Below are 14,047 nucleotides of genomic sequence, written 5' to 3'. Positions count from 1 at the left end.
CTACATTGAGCTGCCGGGTGCAAAGGGACCTGGTGTAAGATCTCTGCAAGATACTGCTGCTACACTGAGCTGCCGGGTACAGAGGGACCTGGTGTAAGATCTCTGCAAGATACTGCTGCTACATTGAGCTGCCGGGTACAGAGGGACCTGTTGTAAGATCTCTGCAAGATATTGCTGCTACACTAAGCTGCCGGGTGCAGAGGGACCTGGTGTAAGATCTGTGCAGGATTACTGCTGCTACACTGAGCTGCCGGGTACAGAGGGACCTGTTGTAAGATCTCTGCAACATACTGCTGCTACACTGAGCTGCCGGGTGCAGAGGGACCTGGTGTAAGATCTCTGCAACATACTGCTGCTACACTGAGCTGCCGGGTACAGAGGGACCTGGTGTAAGATCTGTGCAAGATATTGCTGCTACACTAAGCTGCCGGGTGCAGAGGGATCTGGTGTAAGATCTGTGCAGGATACTGCTGCTACACTGAGCTTCCGGGTGCAGAGGGACCTGGTGTAAGATCTCTGCAACATACTGCTGCTACACTGAGCTGCCGGGTACAGAGGGACCTGGTGTAAGATCTGTGCAAGATATTGCTGCTACACTAAGCTGCCGGGTGCAGAGGGACCTGGTGTAAGATCTGTGCAGGATTACTGCTGCTACACTGAGCTGCCGGGTACAGAGGGACCTGTTGTAAGATCTCTGCAACATACTGCTGCTACACTGAGCTGCCGGGTACAGAGGGACCTGGTGTAAGATCTGTGCAAGATATTGCTGCTACACTAAGCTGCCGGGTGCAGAGGGATCTGGTGTAAGATCTGTGCAGGATACTGCTGCTACACTGAGCTTCCGGGTGCAGAGGGACCTGGTGTAAGATCTCTGCAACATACTGCTGCTACACTGAGCTGCCGGGTACAGAGGGACCTGGTGTAAGATCTGTGCAAGATATTGCTGCTACACTAAGCTGCCGGGTGCAGAGGGATCTGGTGTAAGATCTGTGCAGGATACTGCTGCTACACTGAGCTGCCGAGTGCAGAGGGACCTGGTGTAAGATCTCTGCAACATACTGCTGCTACACTGAGCTGCCGGGTACAGAGGGACCTGGTGTAAGATCTCTGCAACATACTGCTGCTACACTGAGCTGCCGGGTACAGAGGGACCTGGTGTAAGATCTGTGCAAGATATTGCTGCTACACTAAGCTGCCGGGTGCAGAGGGATCTGGTGTAAGATCTGTGCAGGATACTGCTGCTACACTAAGCTGCCGGGTGCAGAGGGACCTGGTGTAAGATCTCTGCAACATACTGCTGCTACACTGAGCTGCCGGGTACAGAGGGACCTGGTGTAAGATCTGTACAAGGTACTACTCCTACACTGCATACAGTTCGGGTTCATCCTGTATAGCAGGATATGGTAGTAGCATGGTGGGGGCTTCATCTATTATATTAATAGGATTGTTGATCACTTTCTTTCTCTAGAACAGTCTGTGCTCGGCTAGTAATATTATGGCTATAATGTGGAGAGGTTCTAAAGGGTTTAACCGTGTCCTGTCCAGAACTCTGCGCTAGTAAGGGACATGAAGCATCTGTTAGTCCTGATCTCAGCTTGTGTAATACAGTGTATCCCCAATATGGCATATGCCTAATACCTACTGTGTATTCCCAATATGACATATCCCTAATACCTACTGTGTATCCCAAATATGGCATATCGCTAATACCTACTATGTATCCCCAATATTACATATCCCTAATACCCACTATGTATCCCCAATACCTTTGGCATATCCCTAATACCCACTATGAATCCCCAATACCTATGGCATATCCCTTATACTGACTGTGTATCCCCAATACCTATGGCATATCCTAATGTGTTCTTGGTATCTGCAATATATTCTTAATGCATGAAGTATATGCGTATTATCCACAGTGTATCTCTTCATGTATACATTTATATATACTAGTACTAAATGCAACAAGTACTAGGTATATAGGGTATCTATCAGTACTGCGCACTGTATGCACTAGAGATACAAGGTATATACCAATTCTGGGCACTGTGTGCACTAGAGATGCAAGGTGTATACCAGCACTGTGCACTGTATGCCCTAAATATACAAGGTATATACCAGTACTGCGTACCATATGCACTAGAGATACAAGGTATATACTAATTCTGCTCACCGTATGCACTAGAGATGCAAGGTATATACCAGTACTGTGCACCGTATGCACTAGAGATGCAAGGTATAAACCAGTACTATGCACTGTATACACTAGAGATGCAAGGTATATACCAATACTGCGCACCATATGCACTAGAGATGCAAGGTATATACCAATACTGCGCACCGTAGGCACTAGAGATGCAAGGTATAAACCAGTACTATGCACTGTATACTCTAGAGATACAAGGTATGTACCAATACTGCGCACCGTATGCACTAGAGATGCAAGGTATAAACCAGTACTATGCACTGTATACACTAGAGATGCAAGGTATATACCAATACTGCGCACCGTATGCACTAAAGATGCAAGGTATATACCAATACTGCGCACCGTATGCACTAGACATGCAAGGTATATACCAGTACTGTGTAACGTATGCACTGGTGATGCAAGGTATATACCAGTACTATGCACTGTATACTCTAGAGATACAAGGTATATACCAGTACTGTGCACCGTATGCACTAGTGATACAAGGTATATACCAGTACTATGCACTGTATACACTAGAGATACAAGGTGTATACCAGTACTGTGCACCGTATGCACTAGTGATACAAGGTATATACCAGTACTGTGCACCATTTATACTACGGATGCATAGTATAGTACTGTTCATCCTATACGATATATATTGGGGGACATGTATGAAAAGGCGTAAATGCCTTTTTTATGCGCAGATGGGGCAAATCGGTGTAAAAATATTCGCAAAGGGCCATTGGGCCATAGGGCTATTGTGAATATTTTTTTCGTATTTGCGCCAGGAGAGGAGGCGATGCGGCCTCTGCGTGCGCCGCATTTATCATTTTTTCTGTGAAAAAATTATACTGAAACCTACGGCAGCTCTGAGCTGGCGTAGGTTTCAAAATTTTGCGCCTCTACATAAATCCCCTGAGCTGCGGGAATATTTGTAAGCCCGGCGTAAAAAAACGCCAGACTTCATAAATGTCCCCCATTGTACTTTGTTCTAGTATATAGCGTATATCTTTAGTATAAGTAATCCTCGGCCAGTGACAAATTAAGGACAGCGCCCCTTTGGCATCTGGTAGAGGTCAATAAGGTGACCAAGCCTCTTAAGCTGCAGCTTTGGCATCATTCATGTCACCCGCATTCATTCATGTATCTTATAACCAAGGAGAGAAATCATTGCCAGGACGTGCGGTTGTGTAAGAGAATGTAATGGCGCCAACATAGGAATGCCGGTGACTAGGCCGGTGTAAGACCCAACGGGCCCATTACTGTCCAAGGTCACATCAGTCATTCGTCTCCTGCCATTGTCCATGTACATCAGAGATAGGGAACCTGCCGCACTCCAGCTGTTACAGAACTACAATGGCTGAAGCTTTGGCCAACCAGGCATAATGGGAGTTGTAGTTTTGTGACAGCTGGAGGGGCGCAGGTTTCCCATGCTTGATGTATAACAACCCATTCTGTGCAAACAAGGGTCCGGCCGTTTCCATAATGAAGTAAAACCCATTGCAGTCATGAGAAAGCAGGACGGATGTTCCTGATGTTTCTTCCATACAATGCTGCCAGTGTGCCCCCAGCACTGCCCCTGCCTGTGATGGCTCCATCACCCAGTATATGGACATGAGGGGCTCTCTTTCCGTACACCTATCCCCCCATCCCTCCCGATGACTCAGGCTCTTACACTTCTCTAATAGCTTCTCATTGTAATTAATCCAGCGGTGACTGAATGGATCAATCTGAGTGATTAGATGTAAGCCGCCTCCGCCTGACCTATCCACATTTCCATGATCAATAACGGGAGATAAAGCTAATATATGGCCGCTCTGATGCCGCCTTCCTCTCATACATCACTTATCTTCTTTTTTTTTTTTTCTTTCTGTTTTACAGCAAATCTGACTGGACATGCAGAAAAGGTGGGGATTGAGAACTTTGAGCTGCTGAAGGTCCTGGGCACGGGAGGTAAGTCCCTTTAAGGGGTTTCTATCAATCGATTGCAGTAGTTGCTTAGTTGGACTATGCAGAGCTGCTCCATGTCAATAGTTCCCCTTTAATACGTCCATTAGATCTATCAGCAGGTGAGACCAATCTAACCTGCTGATATGTCCCTATTGCACACGAGACGCCGAGGAGGAGGGTATGTCTCTTAGTGTGTCTCTTATATTGTGTCTCTTATATTGTGTCTCTTATAGGGTGTCTCTTATAGCGTGTCTCTTATAGCGTGTCTCTTATAGCGCGTCTCTTATAGCGCGTCTCTTATAGCGTGTCTCTTACCTTCCTCCTCTGTGCTGTTCTGGTGCAGTTAGTAGTTTGCTCCACAGTCCGGTGAGACCGCTAGGAGCACTGCCCCCCCCATAGCACTGATCTGCCCCTTTCTAATGCCTATAGGGCACCTGTAGAAGGGTCACATACATTAGTAAGGGGTCTCTGTGTGCTTCATTGACCATGTACATACAGGAGTGTAAAGCTGAGCAGACATTTTCCCTATCCCCCCACATACATGCAGGCTCGGTTCAGCCATATGTGTGTATTCTGAATGGGTAGAGGGGAGAAGGCTGGTGCCCCATACCCCCATGGAGGCAGATTGTGCATGTCAGAGTCACATCTGCTGTAGGGGTGTCCTCATACACATTCAGTGAGTTGATGCAGCGGTAATGTGTATGGCCATCCTTAGGGCCCTATGCCACGGAACGATTATCGTTCGCATAATCATTAGCGATAAACGATCCGAATGACCGCTATTGCGAAAGACCTGAAATCGTTCACCCATTTACATGGAACGATAATCGTTACTTATGATCGTTCCTGCGGTCGTCTTGTCGTCACTATTGCGCTCGTCACTACTGCAAACGACCGAACAACGTCTTATTCAATGCAAACGATTTGCGAACGAGCAACAATAAAAATAGGTCCAGGTCTTATTAAACGATCAATAATTTCTTGTTCGGTCGTTAATCGTTAACTGCTATTCAACCGAACGATTATCGCTTAGAATCAAACGACTTAACGATAATCTGAACGATAATCGTCCGGGGGAATAGGGCCCTTAGTTTAGCTCAGGCAGAGCATGATATGGCGGTATAATCATTGGGTCCTCAGACATGTTGGTCAGATTGCAGCTGATCTTAGTCCTCGGATCCCTTTAATAAGTAATACCCAGCTGGGAGCCCCCCCGGCTCTCATCCTGACATTTTCTTATAGTTCACACCTCCATATACTGAGTTCTCTGTGTGGGCGGCTCGTTGGATTGTTCTCTCAATCAATGACACTGAATGTTAATCTATAAACAATGACTTTACGGGTCTGATCTATCACACCGATCAGCGGCTTTATAGATAGCATGCAGATCTGTGCCACAGGGGCATGTAGGCACACGGGGCAGGGGTCATGTGAAACCCTTCTAACAACCGCCCTCCCTTACACATTAATCATATAGGGCCTGTATTTTATATATATATATATATATATGTATGGCTTCCCCTCCCATCATATAGGGCCTGCATTATAGATGTGTATGGCTCCCCCTCCCATCATATAGGGCCTGTATTATAGATGTGTATGTCCCCCCTCCCATCATATAGGGCCTGTATTATAGATGTGTATGGCTCCCCCTCCCATCATATAGGGTCTGTATTATAGATGTGTATGTCTCCCCTTCCCATCATATAGGGTCTGTATTATAGATGTGTATGGCTCCCCCTCCCATCATATAGGGCCTGTATTATAGATGTGTTCGGCTCTCCCCCTCCCATCATATAGGGCCTGTATTATAGATGTGTATGGCTTCCCCTCCCATCATATAGGGCCTGTATTATAGATGTATATGGCTCCCCCTCCCATCATATAGGGCCTGTATTATAGATGTGTATGGCTCCCCCTCCCATCATATAGGGCCTTTATTATAGATGTGTTCGGCTCTCCCCCTCCCATCATATAGGGCCTGTATTATAGATGTGTATGGCTCCCCCTCCCATCATATAGGGCCTGTATTATAGATGTATATGGCTCCCCCTCCCATCATATAGGGCCTGTATTATAGATGTGTATGGCTCCCCCTCCCATCATATAGGGCCTTTATTATAGATGTGTTCGGCTCTCCCCCTCCCATCATATAGGGCCTGTATTATAGATGTGTATGGCTCTCCCTCCCATCATATAGGGCCTGTATTATAGATGTGTTCGGCTCTCCCCTCCCATCATATAGGGCCTGTATTATAAATGTGTTCGGCTCTCCTGTGAGATAATCGCACACCTGTCAGCAGAGGGATCAGGCTGTAAACCCTGCATTATGTATAACACAATACTAGGTGTGTCATTGTGGGTTCCCTGTAATACGGTGTTACACAACCCGGCAGGGGAAGTCCGCAGATTGTCTGGTCATGGACGTCTCCTTCATCCCTTTGCGGCTTTGTTGCAGCTCTTTTTAATCTAAACAGACAAACCTTCTCTGTGCTTTATGGGGGAGACACTGCGGTGGGGTTATCCTTCCTTCTGGGCTCGTCAGGTTGGGATAGCCGTATTTCTGACAGCATAGCAGTAAAGCTACAACTCCCATCATTCCTTCACAGCAAACACATTGCTTTATGGCAGCCTTTCCCAACCTGTCGCTTTCCATCTGCTGCAAAACCACAACTCCCATCCTATTCCAGCAGCTATAATACTACTTGGGTACTACAACTCCAATCATGGTTTGACAGCCAATATATTGCTGTATAACCGTATTCCTTAACGTAGGTGGAGAGTCACTGGTTGGAGGACTGTAACCTGGAGGCTATGTGCTCGGCCAGCTAGCAGAGGTATTGCCTTACAGGGGGTAACATGGCAGGGAGGTTAGTTAGGATGGTATATTCCTTGTGGTCAGACGTATAGTAACCCCCTTCCCTCCTCCCTTCCTTTTTTCCTCTTCTTTGTAGCTTATGGCAAAGTTTTCCTGGTACGGAAAATCAGCGGCCATGACTCCGGGAAGCTTTTCGCAATGAAAGTTTTAAAAAAGGCGACTATAATCCAGAAAGCCAAGACGGCGGAGCACACGCGAACGGAGCGCCAGGTGCTGGAGCACATCCGCCAGTCCCCCTTCCTGGTTACGCTGCATTACGCTTTCCAGACCGATACAAAACTTCATCTCATTTTGGGTAAGAACCATTTCCTTTTGGGAACAGTAATTGTTGGTGAACTTGCATGAAGAAGAGGATAAGGATTGTGTAAGGGCCCTCCAACTGTTGCAAAACTACAAATCCCATCATGCCTGGAGAGCCAAAGCGAAGGTTCCCCATCCCTGGCCTACACTGACACATTGTAACAAGCACCCAGCTGTGAGAAGTAATAACAGCAAGCAGAGATCCTGACTATGGAGAATTGAAGCAGAGATTGCATATTGTGAGGTGTGCATTGCCGCTTCTTATAACCAGGGCGGCTGTTCTTTGCTTTTCCCTCAGATTACATTAATGGAGGCGAGCTCTTTACGCACTTATCCCAGCGGGAAAAATTCACCGAGAGTGAAGTACAAATCTATATCGGGGAGATTGTCCTGGCCCTCGAGCACCTGCACAAGGTTGGCTTTTTTTTCATGTACTAAGGCATATAGTGCATCCCCAGGAGGCCAGGGAGGCACCACTGCTTTACTGGTTGAGGTCGCTATAAATTGGTGTCGGCTGTAGGGGGCCCGGACATAAGTGACTGGCTGAACACCGCTTCAATTCTATCCGTTTTTTCCATTGCAGCTGTGCTTGTAAATACAGGCACTTAAAGGGTTGTAGTTAACGTCTATTACAAAAAAATCTCCAGTCTTCCAGTACTTCTCAGCTGCTGTATGTCCTGCAGGAAGTGGTGTGTTCTCTCCAGTCTGACACAGTGCTCTCTATCCATGTCAGGAACTGTCCAGAGGAGGAGAGGTTTTCTATGGGGATTCGCTGCTGCTCTGGACAGTTCCTGACATGGACAGAGGTGGCAGCAGAGAGCACTGTGTCACACGGGAGAGAATAAGCCACTTCCTGCAGGATGTACAGCAGCTGATAAGTACTGGAAGACTGGAGATTGTTTTGATAGAAGTAAATTTACAAATCTCTGACACTTTCTATCACTAGTTGATCTGATAGACAACATTTTTGAATGACCAATCCCTTTTAAAGGATAATTGGGTATGGGACCCCTCTCTACCTTCTCAGTATACTACGTCTCCTAATAGTTTCCCAGTGCAAAGTACTGGTGTAGTGTAGTGTTGTCTGTTTTGTTGTTACAGCTGCAGATTGCAGAACAGTGTGATTGGAGAATGGGAACCATTAGTGAGAGTAGCCTGACACATTGTAACAAACCCTCAGCACAGGGGAGAATGTCTGATGAGACTCCTGAGATTGCGCATTCCTTCCAGAGCTTCTCTCGTAAACTGAAGCCGATGCGTTTTGTGGTCTCTTCCTGGTGGATTTATTGGTGTTTATGTGCTGGATGGCGGACTTCTCTGCAGCTCCTTCATCTGTGCACAGTCATTTGTCAGGATCTCCTCTGCTTCTGCTTCTCTTGCAGCTGGGGATCATTTATCGGGATATAAAGCTGGAAAATATCCTCCTGGACTCCAGCGGCCATGTGGTGCTCACAGACTTCGGCCTCAGCAAGGAGTTCCTGTCGGATGAAGTAAGTGACTCTCTCGGTGGCGGATGTTGGCGCGGACCCGGTTGTCTGTCTGTTCCACACTGGTGTCTGCACCAATTCTCCACTCGTTCCCTATTTTATTATTTTTCATGGGAATCTGCAATTCTGGACATGGTGCATGAAGGAAATGAGTGATATGGTTTCCAATTCTAATCGGCAGAAATTATATGGGGCCAATCCACCTCCAAAGCCATGGCAGGCAGTCAGAACCCGAGGCAGCAGCGGATCTCTCGTCTAATCGAGAGTGGTGTTCCCCAATCTGCTGCTCTCGTGCTGTTGTAAAACTAGCGGGTGGCTGTCAGGGCATGCTGGGAGTTGTGGTCTTGCATCAGAAGGAGACCTACAGGTTGGCTATAAGTGATGGAGGATGGGAGGAGGGGGATGCAGGGGGATCTTCTTGTCCTGTGTGCCTGTGAGAGGGAGCAGAGCGCTATGGTATAGGTGAGCAGCAAACACTCCACCACAACAGGAATAGCTGCCTGATCCAAGAGCATGTATAGAAATGCAGCCCTGTAAGAGCCCCGCAGGGGGTTGGAGAACCCCAATACTACATATAGGGGCTTAGGAGAATGGGGGTTATATTCCCTCCTGTATCCCGTCACTGATTGTAAGTGGTAACCTTTATGAGTCACCAGAAGTAAATGTTGTGTAAGCTGCAGGCTCAGAGGGTCTCTCCTCCACCAGTCCGATGTAATGTTACTGTGTGATAGATTATGGAAAGGCGATAAAACATGGCGAACGGGGGCGCTGCGTTACATATGCACTGTACACTATAACACACAGCGCCATCCGAGGAGTATTCAGCGTCTGTATCTCTTCTATTTTAGATCAAATGAATCATTTCTTTTACTTTCAGAATGAACGAGCCTATTCCTTCTGTGGGACTATAGAATACATGGCGCCAGAGATTGTCAGAGGCGGAGATTCCGGACACGACAAGGTACTGAGAGATATAGGTCTCTATTTATATACTTCATGAAACATTCTCAGTGATGTCACCGCTGATCTCTAGTGATGGATAGGCTGTATTCTCAGTGATGTCACCGCTTATCTCTAGTGATGGATAGGCTGTATTCTCAGTGATGTCACCGCTGATCTGTAGTGATGGATAGGCTGTATTCTCAGTGATGTCACCGCTGATCTCTAGTGATGGATGTCACCGCTGATCTCTAGTGATGGATAGGCTGTATTCTCAGTGATGTCACTGATCTCTACTGATGGATAGGCTGTATTCTCAGTGATGTCACCGCTGATCTCTAGTGATGGATAGGCTGTATTCTCAGTGATGTCACTGATCTCTAGTGATGGATAGGCTGTATTCTCAGTGATGTCACTGATCTCTACTGATGGATAGGCTGTATTCTCAGTGATGTCACCGCTGATCTCTAGTGATGGATAGGCTGTATTCTCAGTGATGTCACCGCTGATCTCTAGTGATGGATAGGCTGTATTCTCAGTGATGTCACTGATCTCTAGTGATGGATAGGCTGTATTCTCAGTGATGTCACCACTGATCTCTAGTGATGGATAGGCTGTATTCTCAGTGATGTCACCGCTGATCTCTAGTGATGGATAGGCTGTATTCTCAGTGATGTCACCGCTGATCTCTAGTGATGGATAGGCTGTATTCTCAGTGATGTCACTGATCTCTAGTGATGGATAGGCTGTATTCTCAGTGATGTCACCGCTGATCTCTAGTGATGGATAGGCTGTATTCTCAGTGAAGTCACTGATCTCTAGTGATGGATAGGCTGTATTCTCAGTGATGTCACCGCTGATCTCTAGTGATGGATAGGCTGTATTCTCAGTGATGTCACCGCTGATCTCTAGTGATGGATAGGCTGTATTCTCAGTGATGTCACCGCTGATCTCTAGTGATGGATAGGCTGTATTCTCAGTGATGTCACTGCTGATCTCTAGTGATGGATAGGCTGTATTCTCAGTGATGTCACTGCTGATCTCTAGTGATGGATAGGCTGTATTCTCAGTGAAGTCACCGCTGATCTCTAGTGATGGATAGGCTGTATTCTCAGTGATGTCACTGATCTCTAGTGATGGATAGGCTGTATTCTCAGTGATGTCACTGCTGATCTCTAGTGATGGATAGGCTGTATTCTCAGTGATGTCACCGCTGATCTCTAACAATGGTCAATTTAATGTTAGGAATGGATATGCAAAGTATTTTTAAGTGATTTATTGCACAAAAGTTAAAAAACAAACAAACATAAAAACTAGATATAATTTGGTTTTATTGTAACCAAACTGAACTTGAAGAAGAAAGATAGGATGATTATATCCATTTCATTTGCCCCAAAAATACTTTCAGTGAAATCCACCCTTGTATCCCCTCATATATAACCGTGTCAGTGAGAAAATAGAAAGGTTCATCCCTTGGAAAGCAGGAATATGAGAATGAGCCATGGGCTAAAATAGATACATTTAAAAAGTTTTTGTTGTTGTTTTGCATAATTGGATGTAAAGTCTTATGGCCATTGTTGTGGTATTTCAGGCGGTGGACTGGTGGAGTCTGGGGGTCCTGATGTACGAGCTGCTGACAGGAGCGTCGCCCTTCACTGTAGATGGAGAGAAAAATTCCCAAGCCGAAATCTCGAAGTATGTCCTGAAGGTTCAAGGTTTGGCCTCCTCTCTTATCACTTCAGGACACCACTGCCTGCGTCACCTGTCCTCACTTACATCTTATCCTGAAATACTCTGTGCTGCTTGTGAACACACGTCTTCCACTATTTAACTCTTGGCCTATCTCACACGTTCAGCACACCTGAAATGCTCTGTGCTGCTGAACACAATTCTCATTCCACTATGTGCTGCTCCTTTCCTGTCTTCTCTGTATTATAATAACATAACCCCACAATATATAGAGTTATGATCCTCCCCCCGAGAGGACAGCTGTGTCGCCTCCATTATATCCCTTTTTTCGGGACCAGATACAGATGTGGTTTGTTTTTATTCAGGAGAATATTAAAAAGCGACCCGCCCTATCCTCAAGAGATGAGCGAGACAGTGAAGGATCTTATTAGAAGCTTATTGATGAAAGATCCTAAAAAGCGGCTGGGCTGCGGGCCAGCTGGCTCTGATGAAATCAAGAGGCATCCCTTTTTCCAGGTGAGTAATGTATATGATATGCAGGACCTATAAGCACACGTGTATATTAGAGGGGTTCAGTCCTTCCTTCCTGGGAATACTCACAGTCTCTCTCTGTCTTCATCTTTGCTCGGGGTCCGGCTCTTCTTGCCCCAACGTTTTCCCTTACTATGTGCAGTCCCTTGCCGCCCAGAGAGGCCATATTACAGGGCGCAGGTCTTATCCAGTCTTCTTTCTTTATCCTTTCTTGCAGCTTGTAGGCACAGAACAAGAGAGAGAGGGAGCATCTGCAGCTGCATCCCCCTCCTCCTTCTTGTAGACTTAGTCTTATAATAAACAAACACTACACAGATTACCCTTACATGTAGTGTTACTGTCACCATAGAAAACTTTTAACATGTCACAGAGACGTCATAGAAACATGTCAAAAGTTTTGACCTGTGCCGATCATGAGAACGAGCCGGGAGAAGACCATGCTGCAGCATATCCACTCTCGGCTCTGTGTCATAATCAGTCGGGTGTCACAGACTTACATCATAAGCCCGACTGATCATGTGACACAGACAGGAAAGGTCCGTGCTTAGCGCAGTCTTCTCCCGGCTCATTCTCCTGATCGGTACGGGGCTGAACTTACAAACCGATCAAAACTTTTGACATGTCTCTGACCATTCAGAAGTTTTCTATGGTGACAGTGACCGTTGCCGTTCTGTACATTTCAGACCCTGAATTGGGAGGATTTAGGGGCAAAGAAAGTTCCTGCTCCATTTAAGCCGGTGATCAAGGACGAGCTGGACGTGGGGAACTTTGCAGAAGAGTTTACAGAAATGGATCCCACTTACTCTCCCGCCGCTCTCCCTATGAACGCTGACCGGATATTTCAGGTACGTGAGGCTGAAGCTTGGCACGGGGGTGGGGGGGTTGTGAGCGGCTGCCAGCTCCTCACCGGTGATCTCTTCTCATTGCTCAATGTGCTCTGCTGAGTCACAGATTGAGGTTTCCTTGAAGCTGCAAACCGAGACGTCTTGTAGCGGACAGCGGGCTACGTATCCAGCAGGAAGCTCAGGTTATTATTAGTGATGTGTATACAGCAAACGCCTCTCCTATAGGGCTCAGCAGAGCCTTCAGAGGAGTATTAGAATAGGAGCTGACCCTCTAAAGCTGATTCCTGGTGGGATATTTGCAGAGACTGGGGTTAGTCTCCTGCGTTGTATCATGCCAGAGCTTAGCTGCAGCAAGAACGTCCACCTTAGCGAAGACAACACTATACAGGGTCCGCAGGTTAGTAGAGAGGCCAGAGCTTCATTGCTGCAAGAGGACTGGAGCTTTTAGCAATCAGACAATGCAGGAACAATGATGTTAGACAACTACAACTCCCAGCATATTCAGGGTATGATGGGAATTGGAGTTTTACAGCAGCTGGAGTGGTCTGAATGAAGTTCTATAGTGCTGTATGACCTCTGCCTCATGTAGATTAGGGGTGTCAAACCTGCGGCCCTCCAGCTGTGGCAAAACTACAATTCCTATCATGCCTGGGCAGCCAAAGCTTTTGCTCTCTAAGCATGATGGGAATTGTAGTTTTGCCACAGCTGGAGGGCCTGAGTTGCCACCTGTGAGGTAAATCATTTTGAGCTGACACTCCGGCTTCTCTGCTGCCTGTAGTGCAGTGGAGGTGAAGTGTCTCGCACGCCGGTGTCTTGCCCTGAGAATACCAAGGGTTATTAAACAATGGCTGACGTGCCTTATTGCCGTGTATTTCTGCAGAGTTTGGCATCTCTGAATGGTTTCACAAGTGCAGGAACAGCTGCAATGTATTTTTATCCCTTTTATTTCTGCCGTCCGTGCCATGTTTAAACACGTGACGACCCCCCCCCCCCCCATCCCAGCTGGTCACATCCCCCATACTGTACATACACATTAATCTACAGAGCGCTCCGCACCCCGGCCAGTCACATCCCGCATACTATACATACACATTAATCTACAGAGCGCTCCGCACCCCGGACGGTCACATCCCACATACTGTACATACACATTAATCTACAGAGCGCTCCGCACCCCAGCCGGTCACATCCCCCATACTGTACATACACATTAATCTACAGAGCGCTC

The 14,047-nt window shown here is 46.8% G+C and overlaps 1 protein-coding gene across 1 annotated transcript in view; it reads left to right on the top strand.

Moving 5' to 3' along the window:
• Positions 1–14,047, top strand: part of RPS6KA5 (ribosomal protein S6 kinase A5) — a 42,632-nt gene that overhangs the window by 12,033 nt on the left and 16,552 nt on the right. The window contains exons 2-9 of the mRNA XM_069951047.1: positions 4,082–4,153; positions 7,105–7,323; positions 7,627–7,742; positions 8,711–8,818; positions 9,693–9,776; positions 11,346–11,449; positions 11,809–11,959; positions 12,658–12,819. Of these exons, the coding sequence (XP_069807148.1) occupies positions 4,082–4,153; positions 7,105–7,323; positions 7,627–7,742; positions 8,711–8,818; positions 9,693–9,776; positions 11,346–11,449; positions 11,809–11,959; positions 12,658–12,819 (1,016 nt within the window). The remainder of the gene's footprint in view (positions 1–4,081; positions 4,154–7,104; positions 7,324–7,626; positions 7,743–8,710; positions 8,819–9,692; positions 9,777–11,345; positions 11,450–11,808; positions 11,960–12,657; positions 12,820–14,047) is intronic.

Source organism: Dendropsophus ebraccatus, chromosome 13 (genome assembly GCF_027789765.1).
Source record: "Dendropsophus ebraccatus isolate aDenEbr1 chromosome 13, aDenEbr1.pat, whole genome shotgun sequence".
Classification (NCBI taxonomy): domain Eukaryota; kingdom Metazoa; phylum Chordata; class Amphibia; order Anura; family Hylidae; genus Dendropsophus; species Dendropsophus ebraccatus.
Note: the sequence above shows the minus strand (reverse complement) of the source record. Positions and strands in the feature narration are given on the sequence as shown.